The 24,737-nt window shown below is 50.0% G+C and overlaps 1 protein-coding gene across 1 annotated transcript in view; it reads left to right on the forward strand.

Annotated features, from left to right (window-relative positions):
- LOC119397040 (activating signal cointegrator 1 complex subunit 3) overlaps positions 1 to 24,737 on the forward strand; it is a 623,467-nt gene that overhangs the window by 507,570 nt on the left and 91,160 nt on the right. Inside the window, exon 33 of the mRNA XM_037664465.2 lies at positions 20,167 to 20,329. Coding sequence (XP_037520393.1) covers positions 20,167 to 20,329 — 163 coding nt within the window. The remainder of the gene's footprint in view (positions 1 to 20,166; positions 20,330 to 24,737) is intronic.

A 24,737-nucleotide genomic window follows, 5' to 3' on the forward strand; every position in this document is an offset into this window, starting at 1 on the left:
GCATTCACACCACTGATACACCCGTGCGACCACATGAATGAAAGCAGTCATGCTGCTTCTCAAAACATTTCGCTTCTCTTTATCTACTCACCATGTAGACGTATCCTTGTCATTGTATGTCCAAATATTGAACACTAGCAATGTGATGTAACCAGCAGTTGCAATTATTTCTTATTACCACCTGGCGTCTAAGGATCCTGCCCGGCTCTTTTTTTATAGAAGCATGGACACTTTCATTACTTTGAGTGCACGTGCCCTAGATTTTTAGCATCAACTATATTAAAACTCAATCACATGCGCGGGCAGAATAGCTATTGCAAGTAATATCGGTGACACGCAGGCACTTTTGATCGCAGTCAAGGTTGACCCGGACCGGATTTCTTGATCGCGATCATCAATCATTGCTGCTGCTCGGTCCAGACTAATCCGGATCGAGTTTGACGCAGACATCAGTCAAATCGCGATCTGGGAGCCAGATATCAGATCGCTGATCGCAATTAAAAGTGACCGTGTAGGTACACCTGATCCGGATCGAGCCCAATCCCGATCGGTCGTGATCGCGAGACCTTTTTCAAGCGATCCCAGAACCTCCCGCGGGCGCGCCAAGCACTATGGGAAAAGTGTGTACGGCGACGAGGCCGCAGGCTGTTCCGTCGCTCGCTGCTCGTTGGTGCGGTGGGAGCACCAAACGAAAAAAAACGCGTCGCCGCTCGTTGACTATTATTAAATCCTAAATACTACACATGTCTGAACGCACCTGCATGTATTTCTACGCATGAAATGCGAAAGGAATGATGCAGTCAGTGTAGGTATTACCGAGCGGATGTATACCGGATGTAAGCGGCATGCGAGTTATCTCGTGCCGACACATGCAGCCAAGACGTGCTATCGTGAGTAATGTGAGCTGGAACACTGAATTCGTATTTATTCAATGATTACTTGTTCACAAGCCGCTATGGCATTTAATGCCATATCGGCTCGTGATCGAGTTTAACCAAACTGTAAAGAGGTATTCATTCTAAAAAGACAGGGCGTGCAAACACGGACACAAGAAAGAAGTCAGGACACCACAAACGCCGTCTAACAACTGAAGAGATGCACAACGGCTGAAAAGAAAGAAGGCACGAAAACTTATCTGCGCATGCCCATGCAACAGGCGAACCTATCAATCCGGCACGCGTGGCGGTCTACGTGTAAGATAACTGTTAAGGCATTTGATTTCATCTTTATGCAAGTTAATCGACGGTTGGCTCACGCATGCACTACCACTATTCTCGATGTGCCATGCTTCAATCATCAGGTGCGTTTCTTCATTTCTATGCCGGTACAATACTGCGCATTCATCAAATTTTGGCGTGCACTTACAATCTCGACAATGTAAAGATAGATTAGAAGGTAAGCCTCCTGTTAGCGAAATTTGATGAATGCGCAGTATTGTACCGGCATAGAAATGAAGAAACGCGCCTGATGATTGAAGCATGGCATATCGAGAATAGTGGTAGCGCATGCGTGAGCCAACCGTCGATTAACTTGCATAAAGATGAAATCAAATGCCTTAACAGTTATCTTCCACGTAGACCGCCAGGCGTGCCGGATTGATAGGTTCGCCTGTTGCATGGGCATGCGCAGATAAGTTTTCGTGCCTTCTTTCTTTTCAGCCGTTGTGCATCTCTTCAGTTGTTAGTCGGCGTTTGTGGTGTCCTGACTTCTTTCTTGTGTCCGTGTTTGCACGCCCTGTCTTTTTAGAATTAATACTTACCAACTAGCTCAGCTCTCTGTTATGTAAAGAGGTGTTACACTGTTCAGGTATACAGATGATTATTTGATTTTAACTGACTAGTCACGCGCTGTACAAAGAAGTGAGCACATCCTAAATGCGTTTAAAGAAGAAGGGATGGGACTAGAATTCACTTGCGAGATGCCTTGCTCTGATAATTTGCAGTTTCTTGATACATGCTTTTAAGTTTCACTTCGGAGTATGTTTGCGGGCAGTATAGCCCACGTTCAGCGAAATCGGTGTTTAATTTCGCGTCGGCGCATTCGAATATTGTTAACCCTTTGATGCCCACTGTTGCTCTGAAGCAACAACCCAAAAAATATTTTTTAGCAAGCGCATCCTCTAGTGTGATATTGCTAGCGCCATCTCTGGAAAGAGACAATGTCTACCAAGCATCCTAAGCTTCAAACAAATACACACAGATGGTAGCATCACCTTTTCTTTAGTGCTTTGTTCGGGCGTCTGAGAGTTGGTAACGCAAGCTCTGCACACGCGAGTAAATTTATTCTACTACAACGGAACGGGACGCTACGGCGCGATATATTAGACCTAAAATTGCGCGTAAGGCGTTGTAGAACGTTTATGAACAGGCTGAATGGTGCGGCCGCATGTTACGCGTTACAAATCTTCCCGCCAAAAGCGCTGTTGCTCACGAGCAACATCGGGCATTTGCGGAGGTCCACGACGATGTAGGGTTATACGCTTGTTGTGTTTCCCTGCTTGACTGAAGGTAAAACCAGGCAATAAAATAATCTTATTTCTACGAAATACAAGTCATATCTATAGGACAATATTCTTTTGTCTTTCATGTATAGATCGCGATGTCAAAAGAAAAAAATGGCTGACAGATAAATACCGGAGCTAATCTTCCTTCCGGATGGTGAATTGTCCGATGTTGATTTCAAGAGCGACCCGGATGACCCCGAATATGAAGCTAGAGATGATGAAAAACTGATTGAAACCTGTCCGCTCGAAGTTGTGCTAAATATTTGCGGTGAACATCCGCCAGAATAAGACGACGGAGGAATGCCAAACAACCCTGTTGAAGCTGTTCTGGGAATATCCCGCCACACGGCTGCGCAGCGCAGAAAGATGAAAGAAAGCGTTCGAAAATGGACAAAAAAAGACCTTATGGTTGACGACACAGCCTGGAAGGAGGAGCTGCCCCACCGCCCGACGATGTGCTAAGTCCATACCAGTACTTTTGTGCCTTTTTCGATGAAGAGATGGTAGACACACTGTGCTTTCAATCAAATCTGTATTCTACGAAGAATGGCACCTGTGCAAACATCACCAAGGAGGAGATGAGGAAATATCTTTCCATATTAGTGATTTCGAAGACAGTCAGGGTGCCTCATTTCCGGATGTTCTGGCAGTGTGGAACAAGATGGCAGTGTGGAACAAGTGGACGTGAGGTATGATGGCATGAACCACTGGCCACAGTACGGCGAAAGAAGAACCGATGCAAGTTCTGCAAGTTCGGCTACACGTTTTTGTACTGCGCTAAGTGCAACATGCACTTGTGCCTCCTTCCAAGCCGCAACTGCTTCAAGGCATTCCATGTGAATTAGTGCCTCAAGTGCCCAATGTTGCTCAGGAGCAACACCTCATTACTCACCTATAAATACATATAATTTTTTTCTGACAACGTAATTGGCATATTGTGACCTTTCTTTATGCATGCCAGAGTTTTCTTAATGTTGTGCATTGAAACAAAACTTTGGGCATCAAAGGGTTAAACGGGGAATTGGGATATCATGATTACGCACAGCATTGGAAAAAAACTTACGCACATAAGATGAGCAGTATTTTCCAGCTGCAAAGTGACCAAAGAGGCGGGATATCCTGCGTATCGCAGTATCTGTTTGCGAAAATCTGTTCGCATGGCAAAGAAAGATTAACACGGACGTCCTCCATCCGTAAATAATAAACTAGTAATATTGCAGTTATTCCACATATGTATAAGACGTCGCATGGCCTGAAGAACGAGAAGCGATGTGGGGGTCAAGCTTGTGTTTGCCGCTCCAAATAAGCTTAGTCGCATTAAGGTCGCAGGGGTTTGCGATGGGCGAAAAAAAAAAATGCGGTTAGGGACATGCCAATTGTTTTTTAGATTGTGTAGGAATTAACCGCAAATTTCTATTTCTTGTGTCCACATGTACATCGGCCAGACTGGTCGATGTATTAATACGCGCCTCAGCGAGCATCGAAATTCATTGAATGGAGCCGTCTCATCTCGCATCGCTATGTCAGTCATGAAAATGTAATGCCATCTTCGAAAGCACAGTAATTTTGTACCATCCACCTAATCGGACAATGCGAGAAATTTCGGACGCATATCATGTCACAAATAACGCCACACTTTGTGTCAGTCAACCTTCTCAGTCGTTACAAAACAAGGAATTCAGCTTTATTAATCGACTGTAAGCACGCGCCTTGGTTGTTTGACTTTTTGTGCCTCTTTATGACACGCGCGACGCACTCCCATTTTTGTATATATGCTTTTTTCACGCGCACAATAAACTTTCAGTTGTGTGTGAGCGCTGGTTTGTGCATTTCCTTCCTTGTACTGCTCCTTTCTTTTTTCGCTCTAAGCATTATTCCAACCTGTAGTTATAGCACCAACGAATGTAAGTAGGCACTTATCGTTCGTTACATACAGGGTGCGAGTGACGCAATGAATGTATCACATTTCCCCAAATGCTGTGTACTCTTTAAATATCAACCTCACACTGTACTCGTTGACAGTGTTGATGGACGTTGATTCCAAATGCATCCGCGAACCATAGACCGCTCCTGCACTTCATAGGCAACCGAGTAGTATTTTTGTTTTCATTTATGCCATAAAGCACGCTGGCGCCAAAGAAAAAAAAATAAATAGAAGGTGACGCTTCTGAGCCACTTAAAGGGGTCATGAAACGAAAATGAAACTTCCCGGTTGCAATTTTCCCTGATTTAATACGGATTAGACATACCAATTCCGAAATATTTCGGCACAATATCCATTCTGTAATTAATGACACCCATTTGAAATCACAGTTCTTTGGAGATCGCTAGCGACCATGCGCGACCGTCGGCCGCTAAAAGCACTAAAATGTGACGTCAGTGATACGTCATGTTAAGAGAAGTTACAAAGAGAGCGTTCGCTTTATTTTGCTCTGAAGTAATATAATTATAGGATACTAAAAAAAGAAAAAGCAGCAGAGCTATTTTGGCGCTCTGAGTTCTAAGCTGTACAATCACAGTGAGTGATCTGCTCGGTTCCGCTTTCAAGTACATCCGGGCTCTTTCACGTGTGTATCCATGCCTTCCCGTCGGTTTGCTGGGCTCGGTCGGTGCAGTCAGTGCAGCGTCGCAAGTTGTGTTCTACTGTGTGTTCTCGGTGGCTTAGTCCTCGCTATGCCAACTGTGTGCGTCGTCAGACAGTGCCGCACAACTTATGAAAGTGCAAACAACGTTCGCTTTCACAAGCTGCCCAGCGAGCCACAGCGCAGAGCAGTGTGGCTTCGAGCTATCAACCGCGATGGCCCCGATGGTCTGGGCTCAGAGAGTGGTTTCGTGTGTTCCGACCACTTTCTGCCAGAAGACTACCAAACCAACCTCAATGTCCTTCGGAGTCTCGGTTTGGACACAAGAAACGCTCGCCTCAAGCGTGACGCCGTACCGACGCAGAACCTCTTGCTCGACGCACCACCGAAAAAGCTCAGGAGGTGTGAGGTCATGGTCGGGGCTTCCGCTAGCGCAGGTTTTTCCACGTGGTCTCGATACAGGTGCCTCCACGGCGCAGGCTTCTTCACCGTCGTCGCCGCTGCCGCTGTCTTGCTCTGACGATGGCCGGTCTCGCACCCGCATGGGTGCGTCGGCGTACGGCTCAAAGCCTAACAGCCGACTCCGCTCTAGCAGACGACGCTGTAGTTCGGGAAGGTCAGCCATCGCCCGCTGTGTGTCCATGATGTTATGGTGTTGCCGGCACCACAATCTAAACAGTATGATGCTACGAACCACGGTCAACTAAAACTCAAAAACATCGCTGCGTCGCCATGTTTTGTCAACGACAGAGACTTTTCATTGGCTGTCTTGAAATGACGTCAGCTACACAGTTGACTGGAACGTGAGCGGGGAAACCGAAATTGCGCTTTTTTAGTAATTCAGCGAACCCAGACATCAAACGAGTCGATGTATAGTACTAAATGGACGGCCAGGATTCTGAATACACACGTAGTTGAAAATTTTTGGAGGACGTTTCACGACCCCTTTAAAGGAGCACTGACACAAAATTTCGAAGGCGAGATAATGAGTGAAATAGATGTATGTGGAGCCGTACACAACGTCTACGAAATATCAAGGGCCAATATAGCCTAGAACATATTTAAAATCAATTTTAAAGTTCATGCCGCGCGACTAAGCGAGATGCGGGCGCTTCGCGACGCCGATATCAACGCGGGGTGTGTGTAAACAAACCTACGTCACGAGTTTGTGTTGGCTGGTGGCTGGTTGTGCCGTGGTACCTGCCATTTCTTCCTCCGTGCCTGCGGCTTTGCGTGTGCTAGTTGTGTTCTCTTCCGCTGTTCGCTCGTCGTGCCCGTTGGCAGATGTTATGGCCCGCTCACGCTAGCGGCAAGCCTGCCGCAACGGCGCGGTGCCGCAGAACGTCGGCCGTCGCCGCACGCGCGAGAGCTGTCCAACTTGCACGGCAAGCTTCGCCGGCGAGGCATTCGCGCCTCCGAAAAACATGGCAGCACTGCCAAAAGCGGTTGTCGTCCACTTCGAATCTATCAAGTGGCCGCCGTGCGCTCTGTAACGTGTAAGTTCCGAACTGATGCTTCCATTTGCTTTAGATTCATGCCCTTAAACTTCGACAGCAATGTATTCGTCCCGATTCGGCGCCGTTTTTGAGAGCCATAGTCAAATAATCCATGCTGTAAGCTTGGCGAGTCGAGATGGGCGCTTCCGAATGCTCGGAGGACATAGATTACGCGTTTGTTAGTTGTTTCTAATCCTCCATAGCTGGCGCCACTTGACCTGGTTCGGCGCCCACCGCATCCACGCTCGCGCGCCGCCTACGTCACAATTTTGCGTGTTCACGTGGCCAGCTGTGTTTTCCCGGCCCCCGGAGGACGCTGCCTAGCTCGGTGCTCTTTGAAACCGAAACTGCGACTGGGCGCTCTAAAAACGTCTCTAAATAAATAACCGTCGCGCACTCGCGCAAACGAGGTTTGCAGCCGTGATAAGTGGATCATAAGCTATCTATTGCAACAAAAAAAACAAGGTGCAAAATTTTTGTGTCAGTGCTCCTTTAACTGGTCCAACAGTGGGACAGGTGGAAATCGCCGAGAGGCCGTCGCAGCTAAACACTGAAGTTCGTGATTGGACTACGCAGTAACAAGTTGCACCTTGCCAAATTCACTGTGTCTAAGAAGTCCTGGGGTGCTATCGCGGAACGATTCTACTTTTTATTCCAATGCTTTTCGTGCTTTTCGCGCTTGGCCATTGGTCAGAACGACGGTCCGTCCGCGTTATCAACGCGATCAGCCAGCCGCGAGTGGTGGATGATAAGAATAGCATAGAATATGGCATTGGAATCGGGAATAGCATCGTTCCGCGATTGCACCCCTGGCACGGCGCAAGCGGAAAGCTACAGCGCAAGGCCCGCGCGCTCGTCGCTGCGGCGTACACACATTTCCCATGAGCGCTTGCGCGCCCGTTGGTGGCGCTCGTGTGCTTGAAAAAGGTCTATTGCCCGTGCACGACCTCGGTCGTGTGCCCGTGTGACACCGGTATAACGATCAGCGAAGTGCTTTCGTTCATGCCAATTTCCAAAAACGCACAACATTCTCAGCTACACTGATAATGGCAAAGAAAACGCATCTCGAGGCGTTCGACGGGATTAAAGACAAGGACGGACGGTAAGTGATAGCGCGACTATGGTGGCTACAATAGCGCGACAGGGCTACATGGGATCATACACACCCGGCGAGCACGGACGCGCCGTCCGCCAGCAACGTCAACAACACAAACCTCGCGCGCCAGCCCGCAGCAACAAAGCTCTCCTAGAGATAAAAAGAGCATTGCACGTGTTCCTAGGTAGTACCCAGACATAGAGAGATCTTCAAGAAGCAAACGGTGAAAATATCCCCAGATCCAAGTTACCCGGATGGAGTCTGTGAGAAAAGAAACGCTCGTTTTCGGCCGCGCGTTAAAAAAGTCACGTGGTACACAGAGATGCTCCGCGCGCGGCGGTCGCGGTTGCCTAGGCGACGAAGACGCGGCCGCGGCGGCACTCCGACCGTCGTTGGGTTCTGCGGCAGTGCCATGTTTCCTTTTGTTATTACAATGTATTCAGTGGGCATTGCGATGACGCAGTAACTGCACGAGCTGCAGGACTGCATCTGCTGCACAAATGCAACATTCATGGGTAAAATTTAGCACAGCTTCACTGACTTGGCGTCGCGAAGACTGATGAAACTGCGGAGCTGGTGCCTTTTCCTTGGCTTTGGGGTGCCTTTTTTACTAAGTACTATTTTAGCTGTCGATACAGCGATGATAATACGACGCTAAACGGTCCGTGAGCTCCTGCTTTGGCCACTCGCAAGCCAGGATCGGCTTCCCTTCGTTGCTGGGCGGCCGACGTCTCTCTTCCCGACGAGTTTTGTCGTGCAGTTGCCGCTACACGCCTCCCTCACTCGAAACTCGGGGTCGGCCCGTCATCGTTGGGCCCATGCTCTAACAAATTCACATCATATTTCCCGCCGCACCGCTTCTTCTCCCGAAGACAGATCGTACTCGCCATACTCGTCGCCGAATGTCGTAATGCTCTGCGCCGACAGTACACGCTTTTGTACTGCTTTGTTTACGCAGAATTTATTCTTGCAGCAACATGAAATGAAGCAGTGTTAGTGCTGTTAAATCAAGGTGTGCGGCCTAGAGGTAGGGGGCACTCTTGTAAGCTCAGTGCGAGCAGTCCGGCCGCATTAGAATTCACACCACAATTAAAGCACGATATGCAACACGAACGTCGAATGTCAACAACAAGCATGCACGCTAGCAATAAACAAAAATAATGAAGATGTGCGTTTATCCTAGCCTCTCCTAACTCCATCGCACTGTATGTGTTAGTATTCAGGGAACACCAAGCCCAGCTTTTTACTCTGCCGAAATAACATAACACTACCGCAGAAGGGGAGCGCCATAGAGTTTCTTACAATAATACCTAGAGGGGAATCTGGCGCTAGTGTCTACGCGGGCTCCTTGAGACGCGCTTCAACCACCATGGGAATGATGGGAAGTACAGGCTTCGGATTTGCTTCGGATGGATTAGGTTCTTGAGATTCGCAACGCTTGTTTGCCGAGTGTAAAACAAAGTGATATGAAGTTAATTCCAATTAAAACTTGCTTCATTCTTTTGTATGTAAAACTTCTTGCAAAAAGTTTGCGTGATCGTGAGATGGAACTGAAACCTGGACAAATTCAACCACCAGGGTATGCATTGCTCTGCAATTGTGTTCCAGATTTGGCATCACCAAATAATGAATTATTTTTGTACAACACTTGAAAAGAAACACGCTTGTTTTTCCCTCGAAAGTACGCATTATCTATTTGTGGAAATAACAGTACTGTATTGAGTGAGAAACACTTAACGTATTGTCTGCTGCGATGCCAGGTGCGTCTGTTCAAGTGGTCTGCCTCCAACGCATCTCTCGTTTTGTTGTGAAGTCGAGTCAAAGGAGCGCGACGGTGCGTCTACTTAGCTTCGCCGTCGTTTTGCAGCTGATTTGAACGAGTTTTGGTAAGACGCGCTTATCAAACAAACGTGAACTCGATGCAGTTTGCTGCACTGACATGGGACGCTACATCTGTGCGCAGCGGTGAGTGCACGACGCTTTGCTAAAACTGTCAAATACAACCTGTAAAGCTGCAGCGTCGCAGCAAAGCAAGAGATCTAGCGGTCTTCAGCCTCTTTGAACAACAAAGGCGCTGCTTGAATGCTTTGAAACGCACCCCACTACCCACGCCTCGCGAAGAACGAAACTGAAACTGTAGAAAAAGATCCGTAGAAAGTTCGCTAGCTAACGCTATCCAATCCGAAGCCTGTACTTCCCATCATTCCCATGGTGGTTGAACGATCGCAGCGCTAGTTTCCTCTCTAGGGTATTGTATGAAACTCTATGGGGAGCGCATACTATCGATACGATGGCCGGAGCCACCGCGTCTACGCGTCTCGCCGGTATCGCCGGACCCCCGCCAGAGGGCCGCACCGGCCGCACGTTTTTAACGCGCTGCGGAAATACTCTATTCACCCCCGAGCATAGAGTTTCCTAAAATGACCTAGAGGGAACTCTGGCGCTGCGATCGTTCAGCCACCATGGGAATGATGGGTAGTACACGGATTTGCCTAGTCTTCGTGCTTGTGGGCTTCGAACGCACTTGTGGCTTTGTTTATTGCTATGTTTTGGTTTTCTTTCGGATAAAAGAATGGATCGTTGTAAACTTCGTGACCAGATTTGAATCGGTGAGCCTTAAAGAAGTTAAAGTGGTGAAGTGAAACTGCTGATTTTTGCTGAACTTCGTTTTGCGACAAAGCGGATGCAGGCGACGCGGAGCCAAACGGAGCCGAAAGAACGAAGTTTAGACAAATCCGTGTACTACCCATGATAGCCACCCTACCCATGATTCCCATGCTGGCTGAAGAAAGTAAACACACCTCGGCCGCAGATCACCATCCGCGCGCGCACAAACTTCGTATTCGTAGACAAGTTTAACACGCGCCATCAACAAGCAGCCGAGTGGCTGGGTCTCTTAGGGATAAACAGTTGCCTAGGTAGTACCCAGACGTAGAGGGATTTTCGAGGACCAAGCGGACGAAAAGTCTCCAGATCTCAAGTTACCCGGATGGAGTCTGTGAGAAAAGAAACGCTCGTCTGGCTGAAGCGCGATGCATTGCAGCTCCCATAGACACTAGCGCCAGAGTTCCCTCTAGTAAGTATTGTAGGAAACTCTATGCCCCCGACACGGCCGCCTGGATCGGGACGCGCGGCGGTGTTGCTACGGTCCCTAGAATATGACCGTAGTGTTGCTCCGGCCGTCCCATTCGGACGGAGGAGGCGTAATTGCAGAAAGGGGCGTGACCGCTCCTTTCGCCGCACTGCGGCGCGCGCCTACTACCCATCCGTTTCTTTGCTATCTATGCGGGAAGGTTTGCGGCGCCTCGAAGATATCGCTGTGTAGTAACCGTGGGTTAGCATAGCACCTCCCCCACCCTCACAAAAACGCACATAAAGGATGGACGGCGGCTATCGCTATATTCTTTATTTTTGTGTGTGTGCGCGCCAGCCCCTGTCGTGATGATGGTGCCCGAAGCGAAAACACCCGTGAGCCACTTTTCAAGAAAATTGTTTTGGTGTTGTGCACCATATCACTACAAAAGTATACATGCGAGGGAAAGCACGAGATTTATTAAAAACTTTTTTTTTTTCTGAGTGCTTCCAGAATATGGGAAACGATCCGACAGTTGGTTCCGCTGCTTCAAGGAGGTTGGCAGATTTCCATTGGAATGCTGCGGCCTTGAGTGCGCGAGCTTTACCTGCTGGAAAGAATGCCACTTTGGCGTCGAGGCAACATAATCTTTCTTGATGCTTGACTTACAGTACGGCACGTTTCTGAAAAACACGGAATCCCAACGCAGACTAAAAAACAAATTACTTGCCTGAAGTCAGTGTGGTATGACAGTGTGAAAATGCATATGAAAACATATATGCTAGTCGCAGAAAGCCATATCAGCAGCCACTCCGCCAACGAACCGCCAGATTAGTTCGAATCTTAAAGGGCATAAGCGTGCGCAGGGTTGCCCTTCAGGGGGGGCGAAGGTTCGTCGCAGCGCCCCCCCTCCCTATTATGTCAATGTATGCGGCTGCCTTTGCGCCCCCCCTACAATGTATAGGGCTGACTTTGCGCCCCCCCTTCTCGCCCCCTTTGCCCCCCCCCCTGCGCACGCCTATGTTAAAGGGCAAACGGCATGCACGCAATAATGGAGGCGGAAATTGGGGGACCCTTAAGCTTGGCCTTTAAGAGTTAAACGCGACAGCGATATCTGCGCGCACACACACACACACACACACACACACACACACACACACACACACACACACACACACCGCCGACACCGGAATTACAGCGAAACGGGCTCTTTCATGCTGTCGCGTTAAAACGACAAGCGATACCAAAACGAGAGAAAGTGGCCATTGCGCGACCGACCCTAACTAATTCGCAGGCGACAAGCGTCGCTCATCGCTTTCACGTTCAAATTCGCCTACATGCCGCCTGCGCTTAAATAAGAACGTCGCATTCATATCACCGTCGTATCGTGGGAACTTCGGAATGCAAAGAGACGTGCCCACAACAAAATGTTGCCTATCATCGGCAAGGTGAAAACGACACTACAGTATAATCATTACCGCAATTTAGTCTTCCAGCAACGTGATGCTCTTAAGACAGCGCTCGACCGCAGAACATAGTTATGGAGCGTCGAAGACGACGAAATGCATTTCCTTTAAAAAGAGGCATGGCGCGCGCCGATCCAGGCGACCGTGGGAGAAACGAGCGCCAAAACAAATGAGAAGCACGGCAAATCACGTACTCGGCACAATACATGTCTCATGGCATATGAACGCGTCGCGCCACACGAAGTCGCCTAAGCACGCTGCTCGGCTCTATCTCGATCGTAATATGCTACAGAGAACAACACTCACTGTGTAAAGCCCGACGAAGAATACATAACAGCGTATTTTTATTCCAGTCACCATGTGCACGATGTCCAATGTGCATTTATCCAAGCACGTCTGCGGCTGTCTACGGCGCGGCCAGCGCGGCATCATCCGCAAGTGGGTAGGAGAAGAGCGCCGCGTCGCGGTGCGCGGCGGCACTACCTCATTTACATTTTTTCAAAGGGGCGCGCGCCGAATGGGACGGCCGGAGCAACACCGCCGCGCGCCCCAATCCAGGCGGCCGTGCCCCCGAGAACCCTGTTCTCCCGCAGCATACCCGCACGGCATGCCGGGAAGGCACTGCTTCCGGGTGTTCTGTGCCGCCATATCTGAGGCCGTGCCCCCCCCCCCCCCCCCCATGTGTGCCTCTGCGCGATACGCGAGTTAAGCCGTTTTTTGCGCCCGCCACCCAAAATCACAATTAACTGCGCCGTATTTGGGTGCAGCAATCGCACAAAATCGGAGAGTGACACGCGTGAGAACGCAAGAACGGTTAAATTTTATTCGTTGCCGAACGTTATTCGCGGTCAATGTAGCCATGCTCTGGAGGTCTCGGCGAAGCGTCGTGACGAATGTTTCAACCGCCTTCGCCGCGCTCCAAAGGCTGTGTGGTAAGCGCCTGAGAGTGGTTTACCTGCGAATAGAAACTCAGTTGAGTTCGTATTCTGACAGCTGTGTATAAAAAAGGAGGAAACCCGCGAACGAAACACGAAAAAAAAATCGCGTTGACACAGTAAATGCATTCAGATTCTGCCGCACTGCACTCGAAAAGCATGACACAGTAAAGTACTCAACGTTAGACTGTCCATATTTACACATGCGCGGTACATTGCGAGCTAAAATGAGACGCACACGCTTTTGTTTTTCTCGCTAAAGTGGACTTCTGGCTGCGAGTTTTATACACTTGCATCAAAACACAGGTGACTTGCAACCTTGGTCTCGTTAAATAATATAACGCCCTAGAGATACATTTTCATCGCGATCGATCAAAGCTGTAGGTGAGTCAATCATGTCGAAATTTAAGTCTCGTTCGCACTCGACTGCAATCGAAAGTACCCCGCGTAGCGGTGCTTTTACATGCATTACTTCGCAAGCGCTGTTAACACCGCTTCTTCAACCAGGTTCGTAGAGAATCGCACTGCCATCAAATTGTTTGGTACGCTCACCCTTCGCGCTTACAGCTGAAATTTAAGTTCAACGCTAAAGATTATCTTACCTTTGCGCGCACAACGACGCAGTCGCCGTAACTTTTCAGCGAGGGTTCCTGGACAAACCCACTCTTCCAAAGATTTCTTGGCTTTCAGTTGTTCATGCGTCACAAAACTGGTAGCGTGCACCAAGTACTCCTTGATGTCTGAAAGTTCCACCTTCGGTACCAGTGCAATCTCGAATGAGGCTTAATTCCTTGCTCGTCAGAACAGCTGGTCAGAATGAGTGGGTCAACGCCACCGCTGAGAGCCACTTTGTCCGTGTATCGCTGTATCGCATCGGCGTCCAATTTCTCGGCGTACACGCTCAAGCGAGACGAGTGCTCATCGCCCATGGCTGCAGCAGCTTCACAACCGGTAAATGCAATACTTTTTGAGCCAAATAAATTAAAACAAGAGGAATGTGGAGCAAATACAGCTTGTAGGCAGCGGACGGTGAATGCACCGGTCGGGACGGACGGCCTTGAAAATGGCGGTCACACGGTTGCCAGCACAGCCGGCGCACTTTCCGCTATCGCTTCCGCCAACCTGACGTCACGTGAATACAACCTATAGCGACGCAACCAACGCTCAGTGTTACCAAATTGCGCTATTAATAGCCAAATTGGGCTACTTTTTGTTCGAGTTGGCGTCGAATTTTTCTCTTTGGCTATGTGGCTATTTTTGGGCTACATTGCTGTCGACTAGCCAAGAATTCCAAAAAGCTACAAAATGTAGATAATTTCAGTATCGGGGACCCCAAACGGCTTATGCACGCACGCTCTTGCATTCGTTTGTACCTCCAGCCTTACAAGTGCCGAAGAGGAGCGTGCGTACGCGATCGTCTGGGGATCCCCGACACTAAAACTGTCCTCAACGAAGGCCCCCTGGCCGCCGTCATAAGCCCCTTTCGGGTTGTTGTTAACATGCGTGACCCCCCCAAAATGCAGTACCGAGGGCACGAAGCATACACTCCGGCCCTTCTTTCTCCCCCACCTCCGTTGTCACAGGCTCTACTCTTTTCTGGTTTGGTTGTGAGAGAGGGCACGAAGCATACACATGCATACACGAAGCATACGCTCCGGCCCTTCTTTCTGCCCCACCCCCGTTGTTGCACAGGGCCCTCCCCTTTTCTGGTTTGGTTGTGAGAGAGGGCACGAAGCATACACATGCATACTCGAAGCATACGCTCCGGCCCTTCTTTCTCCCCCACCCCCGTTGTTGCACAGGCCCTCCCCTTTTCGGGTTTGGTTGTGAGAGAGGGCACGAAGCATACACGAAGCATACGCTCCGGCCCTTCTTTCTCCCTCACCCCTGTTGTCACAGGCTCTACTCCTTTCTGGTTTGGTTGTGAGAGAGGGCACAAAGCATACACATGCATACACGAAGCATACGCTCCGGCCCTTCTTTCTACCCCACCTCCGTTGTCACAGGCTCTACTCTTTTCTGGTTTGGTTGTGAGAGAGGGCACGAAGCATACACATGCATACACGAAGCATACGCTCCGGCCCTTCTTTCTGCCCCACCCCCGTTGTTGCACAGGCCCTCCCCTTTTCTGGTTTGGTTGTGAGAGAGGGCACGAAGCATACACATGCATACTCGAAGCATACGCTCCGGCCCTTCTTTCTCCCCACCCCCGTTGTTGCACAGGCCCTCCCCTTTTCGGGTTTGGTTGTGAGAGAGGGCACGAAGCATACACGAAGCATACGCTCCGGCCCTTCTTTCTCCCTCACCCCCGTTGTTGCACAGGCCCTCTTCTTTTCTGGTTTGGTTGTGAGAGAGGGCACGAAGCATACACTCCGGCCCTTCTTTCTCCCCCACCCCTGTTGTCACAGGCTCTACTCTTTTCTGGTTTGGTTGTGAGAGAGGGCACAAAGCATACACATGCATACACGAAGCATACGCTCCGGCCCTTCTTTCTCCCCCACCCCCGTTTTAGATGCGAAGTATCTTAAGGCGGAGCTCAATCCGGTGGTGGTGGTGGTGGTGGTGGTGTGCGGCGTGACACCCTTACTGCGCATGCGCATACCCTCTCCACACACCTCCTCTCCACTCGCCCTCTCCCCTTTCCCTCTCCCCTTCCCCTCTCCACATTCCCTCTCCCCCTCCCCTCTCCACTTCCCTCTCCCATACCCCTCTACCCTCCCCTTTCCACTCTTCCACTGAAACGAGGGCTAGACATACCGAAATTCTCTCCTGCGCAACGCCGCGATGAGCTCGAGCGCATGCGCGTCCCCTCCCCTTCTCCCTCCTCTCCTACGCTGACCCCTCTCGCCCGCCTGTCGACCGCGTTCCCTGCTCGCCCTGTGAGAATTAACGGCCGGGCTAGATGGAAGATACGACGCGCGTAGCGTCCCTCTTCGCGTTCCACGACGCGAGGTCGGTAGCATGCCCAACGAACGCCAACGAAACGCGATCGTGCAAGTCCTCCGGCTTCGCATCGCCTCATGGTCCCCTTTAGCGGGAGATGGTGTAATTTTTGCACAGGCCCTCTTCTTTTCTGGTTTGGTTGTGAGAGAGGGCACGAAGCATACACTCTGGCCCTTCTTTCTCCCCCACCCCCGTTGTCACAGGCTCTACTCTTTTCTGGTTTGGTTGTGAGAGAGGGCGCAAAGCATACGCTCCGGCCCTTCTTTCTCCCCCACCCCCGTTGTTGCACAGGCCCTCTTCTTTTCTGGTTTGGTTGTGAGAGAGGGCACGAAGCATACGCTCCGGCCCTTCTTTCTCCCCCACCCCCGCTGTTGCACAGGCCCTCCCCTTTTCTGGTTTGGTTGTGAGAGAGGGCACGAAGCATACACACGCATACACGAAGCATACGCTCCGGCCCTTCTTTCTCCCTCACCCCCGTTGTTGCACAGGCCCTCTTCTTTTCTGGTTTGGTTGTGAGAGAGGGCACGAAGCATACGCTCCGGCCCTTCTTTCTCCCCCACCCCCGTTGTTGCACAGGCCCTCCCCTTTTCTGGTTTGGTTGTGAGAGAGGGCACGAAGCATACACTCCGGCCCTTCTTTCTCCCCCACCCCCGTTGTCACAGGCTCTACTCTTTTCTGGTTTTTTTGTGAGAGAGGGCACGAAGCATACACATGCATACACGAAGCATACGCTCCGGCCCTTCTTTCTCCCCCACCCCCGTTGTTGCACTGGCCCTCCCCTTTTCTGGTTTGGTTGTGAGAGAGGGCACGAAGCATACACATGCATACTCGAAGCATACGCTCCGGCCCTTCTTTCTCCCCCACCCCCGTTGTTGCACAGGCCCTCCCCTTTTCTGGTTTGGTTGTGAGAGTCGGCACGAAGCATACGCTCCGGCCCTTCTTTCTCCCCCACCCCCGTTGTTGCACAGGCCCTCCCCTTTTCTGGTTTGGTTGTGAGAGAGGGCACGAAGCATACACTCCGGCCCTTCTTTCTCCCCCACCTCCGTTGTCACAGGCTCTACTCTTTTCTGGTTTGGTTGTGAGAGAGGGCACGAAGCATACACATGCATACACGAAGCATACGCTCCGGCCCTTCTTTCTGCCCCACCCCCGTTGTTGCACGGGCCCTCCCCTTTTCTGGTTTGGTTGTGAGAGAGGGCACGAAGCATACACATGCATACTCGAAGCATACGCTCCGGCACTTCTTTCTCCCCCACCCCCGTTGTTGCACAGGCCCTCCCCTTTTCTGGTTTGGTTGTGAGAGTCGGCACGAAGCATACGCTCCGGCCCTTCTTTCTCCCCCACCCCCGTTGTTGCACAGGCCCTCCCCTTTTCTGGTTTGGTTGTGAGAGGGCACGAAGCATACACTCCTGCCCTTCTTTCTCCCCCACCCCCGTTGTCACAGGCTCTACTCTTTTCTTGTTTGGTTGTGAGAGGGCACGAAGCATACGCTCCGGCCCTTCTTTCTCCCCCACCCCCGTTGTTGCACAGGCCCTCTTCTTTTCTGCTTTGGTTGTGAGAGAGGGCACGAAGCATACGCTCCGGCCCTTCTTTCTCCCCCGCCCCCGTTGTTGCACAGGCCCTCCCCTTTTCTGGTTTGGTTGTGAGAGAGGGCACGAAGCATACACATGCATACACCAAGCATACGCTCCGGCCCTTCTTTCTCCCCCAACCCCGTTGTTGCACAGGCCCTCTTCTTTTTTGGTTTGGTTGTGAGAGAGGGCACGAAGCATACACTCCGGCCCTTCTTTCTCCCCCACCCCCGTTGTCACAGGCTCTACTCTTTTCTGGTTTGGTTGTGAGTGAGGGCACAAAGCATACACATGCATACACGAAGCATACGCTCCGGCCCTTCTTTCTGCCCCACCCTCGTTGTTGCACAGGCCCTCTTCTTTTCTGGTTTGGTTGTGAGATAGGGCACGAAGCATACGCTCCCGCCCTTTCTCCCCCACCCCCGTTGTTGCACAGGCCCTCCCTTTTCTGGTTTGGTTGTGAGAGAGGACACGAAGCATACGCTCCGGCCCTTCTTTCTCCCCCACCCCCGTTGTTGCACAGGCCCTCCCCTTTTCTGGTTTGGTTGTGAGAGAGGGCATGAAGCATACACTCCGGCCCTTCTTTCTCCCCCACCCCCGTTGTCACAGGCTCTACTCTTTTCTGGTTTGGTTGTGAGAGAGGGCACGAAGCTACACATGCATACACGAAGCATACGCTCCGGCCCTTCTTTCTCCCGCAACCCCGTTGTTGCACAGGCCCTCTTCTTTTCTGGTTTGGTTGTGAGAGGGCACGAAGCATACACTCCGGCCCTTCTTTCTCCCCCACCCCCGTTGTCACAGGCTGTACTCTTTTCTGGTTTGGTTGTGAGAGAGGGCACAAAGCATACACATGCATACACGAAGCATACGCTCCGGCCCTTCTTTCTCCCCCACCCCCGTTGTTGTACAGGCCCTCTTCTTTTCTGGTTTGGTTGTGAGAGAGGGCACGAAGCATACGCTCCGGCCCTTCTTTCTCCCCCAGCCCCGTTGTTGCACAGGCCCTCTTCTTTTCTGGTTTGGTTGTGAGAGAGGGCACGAAGCATACGCTCCGGCCCTTCTTTCTCCCCCACCCCCGTTGTTGACAGGCCCTCCCCTTTTCTGGTTTGGTTGTGAGAGAGGGCACAAAGCATACACATGCATCACGAAGCATACGCTCCGGCCCTTCTTTCTCCCCCACCCCCGTTGTTGCACAGGCCCTCTTCTTTTCTGGTTTGGTTGTGAGAGAGGGCACGAAGCATACGCTCCGGCCCTTCTTTCTCCCCCACCCCCGTTGTTGCACAGGCCCTCCCCTTTTCTGGTTTGGTTGTGAGAGAGGGCACGAAGCATACACACGCATACACGAAGCATACGCTCCGGCCCTCCTTTATCCCTCACCCCCGTTGTTGCACAGGCCCTCTTCTGGTTTAGTTGTGAGAGAGGGCACGAAGCATACGCTCCGGCCCTTCTTTCTCCCCCACCCCCGTTGTTGCACAGGCCCTCCCCTTTTCTGGTTTGGTTGTGAGAGAGGGCACGAAGCATACACATGCATATACGAAGCATACGCTCCGGCCCTTCTTTCTCCCCCACCCCCGTTGTTGCACAGGCCCTCCCCTTTTCTGGTTTGGTTGTGAGAGAGGGCACGAAGCATACACTCCGGCCCTTCTTTCTCCCCCACCCTCGTTGTCACAGGCTCTACTCTTCTGGTTTGGTTGTGAGAGAGGGCACGAAGCATACACATGCATACACGAAGCATACGCTCCGGCCCTTCTTTCTTCCCCACCCCCGTTGTTGCACAGGCCCTCTGCTTTTCTGGTTTGGTTGTGATAGACGGCACGAAGCATACGCTCCGGCCCTTCTTTCTCCCCCACCCCCGTTGTTGCACAGGCCCTCCCCTTTTCTGGTTTGGTTGTGAGAGAGGGCACGAAGCATACACATGCATACACGAAGCATACGCTCCGGCCCTTCTTTCTCCCCCACCCCCGTTGTTGCACAGGCCCTCCCCTTTTCTAGTTTGGTTGTGAGAGAGGGCACGAAGCATACACATGCATACACGAAGCATACGCTCCGGCCCTTCTTTCTCTCCCACCCCCGTTGTTGCACAGGCCCTCCCCTTTTTGGTTTGGTTGTGAGAGAGGGCACAAAGCATACACATGCTAAGGCAAGAAGTTGCAGCCTTGAAGAAGACATGTCAGAACATTGGCTCCAGCAACACCTTGAGAATTTCTCATTCCTTCAAGCTTCCATCTTCTCCTGAACTTCTGCCTTACTTGGATGTCGTTATATTAAGGTTCATAAATACTGCATGGTGTTCAGTGTACTTCAAGTCATAAAAAGTTAAATTTACTTTGTTTTATCAAGCATGTCGTTATATTGAAGTGCATTATATCGAGGCTTACCTGTATTTGAGGCACTGTGGCTAATTTCAACATTTGTTTGTGGCTGCTTACAAAAGAAACCTTTGTTTTGCTGCGGTGCTGTATGGCAGTGCAACACTTTGGCTGAATTTTGTCTCGGCTTTTCAGCGATCTTGCCAAGGTGTGCCCCATACTGGTAGACTCCCTGGACAGCCCACACACCAAGGCGCATCTGCTGTTCCAGGCCCATTTCTCACGCTTGCAGCTGCCAAGCTCAGACTACATCACCGACCTAAAGTCAGTGCTTGACCAAGCTATCCGCATCCTGCAGGTCTGTTTCTTTGCATTTGTGTATTCCTTTACCCAGCAACTCCCTTAAGCTGTTCTTCTCAGCTAAGCCTGGTATTTGTTTTCACAGTTGGTTCTGTGCTTGAAACATGAGCATGAAGAGCATTTTAGAAGGATCTCTCTAGTGCCGTAATATTAAACCAATTTTGCAATTAACCCAGTTATTCGGTTATTTGAGTTGCTATGCACGAGGGTGTCTGATAACGACAGTCAGCATACCTTCCCAGGTGAAAATGAGTAACTGGGAATCCAACTGGTTTCAACTGGGATCAAATGGTTGCAGTTGGGAAACAACTGGTCCCAGTTGATTCCACTTGCAACTGGTCCCAGTTAGCAGCTGGTCCCAGTTACAACTCAACTGGTCCCAGTTGATTCCAGTTGCAACTGGTCCCAGTTAGCAGCTGGTTCCAGTTACAGCTCAACTGGCCACCAACGGGAACCATGACCAGTTGAACTGGAAGAAGCTGATCCCAGTTGGAAACCATAACCAGTTAAATTGGAAGCAAGTGGTCCCAGTTGCGCCCTAACTGGAAGTGCGACCAGTTGTCCTGGTTGTACGGTTCTTCAAAGTGAAAGAAGATAATTGAACTCGAACGCATACGCAGCATTGCTGCACTTGAGCGAATGGGTTTTATCTAAGAGCTTTTTGTGTCCTATTCGCAGAAGGGTACCATCACTGGCCTAGTAATATTCCTAGGACAATGAGAGAATAAGAAAATAGCATCTCATGGTTTGCGAATGAATTATCTTTTCTTGTTTAGACGTCATCCTCTTCGTGTTGTTTAAATCCCATATTACGTTAATATATACAGTCTTACCTCACCTGATATAGATGTATTTTTTAAAATCATATTATCGTGGATTATGACCGTTGCGCAAATGCGCTACATAGTGCACACAAGCGTACGCTTGTTTTAGCATCAGTACATTCAACTAACATTAAAAAGCTGTTGTCAATCTTTTTACGTCCATCAGGGTGACAATACGCGCAACCGAGGCGGGCCCAATTGACGTTGGGGTGTTAATATTGCCGTCGTCTCGCTGGGAGCATGCCATGCTTAATAGTCTTGTGTGCAGCACAGCGGTTACTTCCGTACGAGAACGAAAAATGGAGTAGTGCCAGTGCCGAGAGCTACCACAGCTGAGACTGCCGACGTCCTGCCGACACAAACCCACAAACCGTTGCACAAATGCAGCCTCTCTACATCGACTGCCGTCACATTAGTCCCGTATCTCATAGGCTCAAACATTGAACGAAGCAGTAAAGTAATCAATCATAAAGGTTACATATAAAATAAACTGAAATGAATTATTTCGTGCCGGCAATATTTAATGGAAGAAAGAAACTGGATAACAAAGACATAAAATTTAGAAAAACAGCGATGCTAGTTTCGTACACCACATGGGACGAGGGCTAGCTACCGAGCGCTCGGTGGTCCGTGGTCGCGCCAGTCGCGCTGCTTAGTTGTGCTGTTTTTCAAAAGGAACGTGCAGTCATGGCGTGCGTAAATTAGACTTTGTCGAATTAGTGTTCGGCAGCTTCATCTCTGGAAGACTTTGACTTCAGGCGAACGCCGGACAAGTGTTTACGCCTGTGACAAGACGGATATATGGACCCATTGTGTGCGGAATGCTGCCTGCAAATTGTCAGCGATGCAGCCGTTTGAAGGTAATTATACCATTTATGCTTCGAGTGCTAGTTGTTCAGTATCCTAGAGAAGATGTAGATATAATGCAGGCAGAGTGCTTTGAGTGTTGAGACGATGGAACGTTGTAAACAAATGCTTTCTATACTGCTCTAGCTAACTGAAAAAACCAAAAAGACGCGTACCATCAAGGAAAAAAGTAAGGACAGGACAGAAAGGGCGTCACTCGCAACTAACTTTATTCCCAGAACATCAGCGTCATATATAACCACAGCGACCCTGCGCGCGCACATCGCCTCACAAGCTCGTCAAAAACCCGCGATAACAAGATTAACTAATCGAAAAATGAATCGATGAAACTAAATTCACCCCCACGCAGAGCAACAGATGTGTCACTAACACAGCATTCTTTCTTCTTTCTAATATAGTATGCTTCCATAATTTCACGCGCTAAGACATCGTTACTCTTTCCAAGAACGGAAACACTGGCAAACCCAGGCTCACACTTGCAGGAACCACAATGCACAGGCAAATGTGCTGAAAGTTTATTTTTCACCGAAAGTTCGTGCTCCCTCATCCTGTCGTTTATGCACCGGCCTGTTTGGCCGATATATACCCTACCGCAACTAAGCGGGATCTCGTACACCACGCCAACCGAGCAGGCGACAAAAGGCCTTGCGTGCCTCTTCCCACACGGGGAGGGCCTCGGTGCAGAAGAAATGCGTGGGCACAGGCTAGCCAACTTGCGGGGCGCCGAGAACACCAAGGGTACCTTGTACCTGTTGGCCACATTCTTAAGGTTGTGAGCAACCTTGTGCACATATGGCATAACCATGGGCCTTTTTTCCATCGGCTGCCTATTTCTTCTCGATCCCTTCAGTTTCTGAAGGAGGGTTTCCGAGACTGCAACAACGACAGAACCAGGGTAGCCGGCTGAATACAGCCTCGTGACCTGATTATTGAAACTTTCCTGCATTAGATGAGGACAAGATTTCACCAGCGCTCCTTCCAGGCACATGGAAGCAACGGCCCTCTTGACAAGTTTCGAATGCGAGGCACAACCTTAAGAATGTGGCCAACAGGTACAAGGTACCCTTGGTGTTCTCGGCGCCCCGCAAGTTGGCTAGCCTGTGCCCACGCATTTCTTCTGCACCGAGGCCCTCCCCGTGTGGGAAGAGGCACGCAAGGCCTTTTGTCGCCTGCTCGGTTGGCGTGGTGTACGAGATCCCGCTTAGTTGCGGTAGGGTATATATCGGCCAAACAGGCCGGTGCATAAACGACAGGATGAGGGAGCACGAACTTTCGGTGAAAAATAAACTTTCAGCACATTTGCCTGTGCATTGTGGTTCCTGCAAGTGTGAGCCTGGGTTTGCCAGTGTTTCCGTTCTTGGAAAGAGTAACGATGTCTTAGCGCGTGAAATTATGGAAGCATACTATATTAGAAAGAAGAAAGAATGCTGTGTTAGTGACACATCTGTTGCTCTGCGTGGGGGTGAATTTAGTTTCATCGATTCATTTTTCGATTAGTTAATCTTGTTATCGCGGGTTTTTGACGAGCTTGTGAGGCGATGTGCGCGCGCAGGGTCGCTGTGGTTATATATGACGCTGATGTTCTGGGAATAAAGTTAGTTGCGAGTGACGCCCTTTCTGTCCTGTCCTTACTTTTTTCCTTGATGGTACGCGTCTTTTTGGTTTTTTCAGTAAGCATGTACCAACTAGCCCAACAAAAAGTTCTATTATGCTCTAGCTAAGTTTGTTTATGGGTTTGTGCGGAGTGCTCGCAAACTTGCTGCCATTTGTTTGGGAGCATCACAGAAAACGAGTGCCGTGCAATACTTGTGCTTTGAACGGCGTGCTAAATAACTATGAAGTGTACTGGTAACTCTGTCCGCGACTTTCAAAGAAAGCGCTAAGCGCCCGTATTTGCACTCTAAATGAATATTCCTGAACCTGTTGCATGTGTAGGCATATGAATTCGAGTGAAAATAATGGTGCTTTTATTATTTTTTGCTGCTGATATATAAACTCGACTTCTAAAAATTCGGAATAGATGCAGCGCATGATCTCTGTAGACACTGTTTGTCCTGTGAATTGTTAGAAGGCAGGTCTGCTGTGTATATCTATAAATTTATATGACTGTTCTGAGACATGCATGAAACATGTTACCTCTTATTTTGCAGCAACGCTGTTTCATTGGTCACGGGTGAATGGCACAGATTCATCAGCTGCGCAGCCCGAAACTTCACCAGTATATTGGTTGAGAAAATACAGCACTGCATGAAAGCCGAGCGGAGGATATCTTTGCACTGAATGTGCAACCACAGTGCTGGTCCAAACCAGCCACAGCAGGGAATGCCTAGAGCTGTGTAATTTTTTGTGTAATAGCAATAAATCATGATCATCTTCTACACTTAACATGGAGTGTCAAGTGTTTCATTGGAGTGTTTGATGTGCTCAGAATGAACATTATTTGCACGTTGAAGATTGTTTGAGCTAGCTGGAGTACAAGCATGCCCATTTGGGCACCAACGGGGAATGGGACCTGTTCACAACTGGGAAAGCATTTCCAACTGGGAATGCATTCCCAATTGGTACCAGTCGCCAACTGGGAATGTATTCCCAAGTGGTCCCAGTCGCCAACTGGGAATGCATTCCCAACTGGTCCCAGTTACCAACTGGAAATGTGTTCCTTAAACCAGTTGAAGTGGAACCAGTTGAAACATGGATCGGTGCAGATAGCCCTTA

Source organism: Rhipicephalus sanguineus, chromosome 6, assembly GCF_013339695.2.
Source record: "Rhipicephalus sanguineus isolate Rsan-2018 chromosome 6, BIME_Rsan_1.4, whole genome shotgun sequence".
Taxonomy (NCBI): Eukaryota; Metazoa; Arthropoda; class Arachnida; order Ixodida; family Ixodidae; genus Rhipicephalus; species Rhipicephalus sanguineus.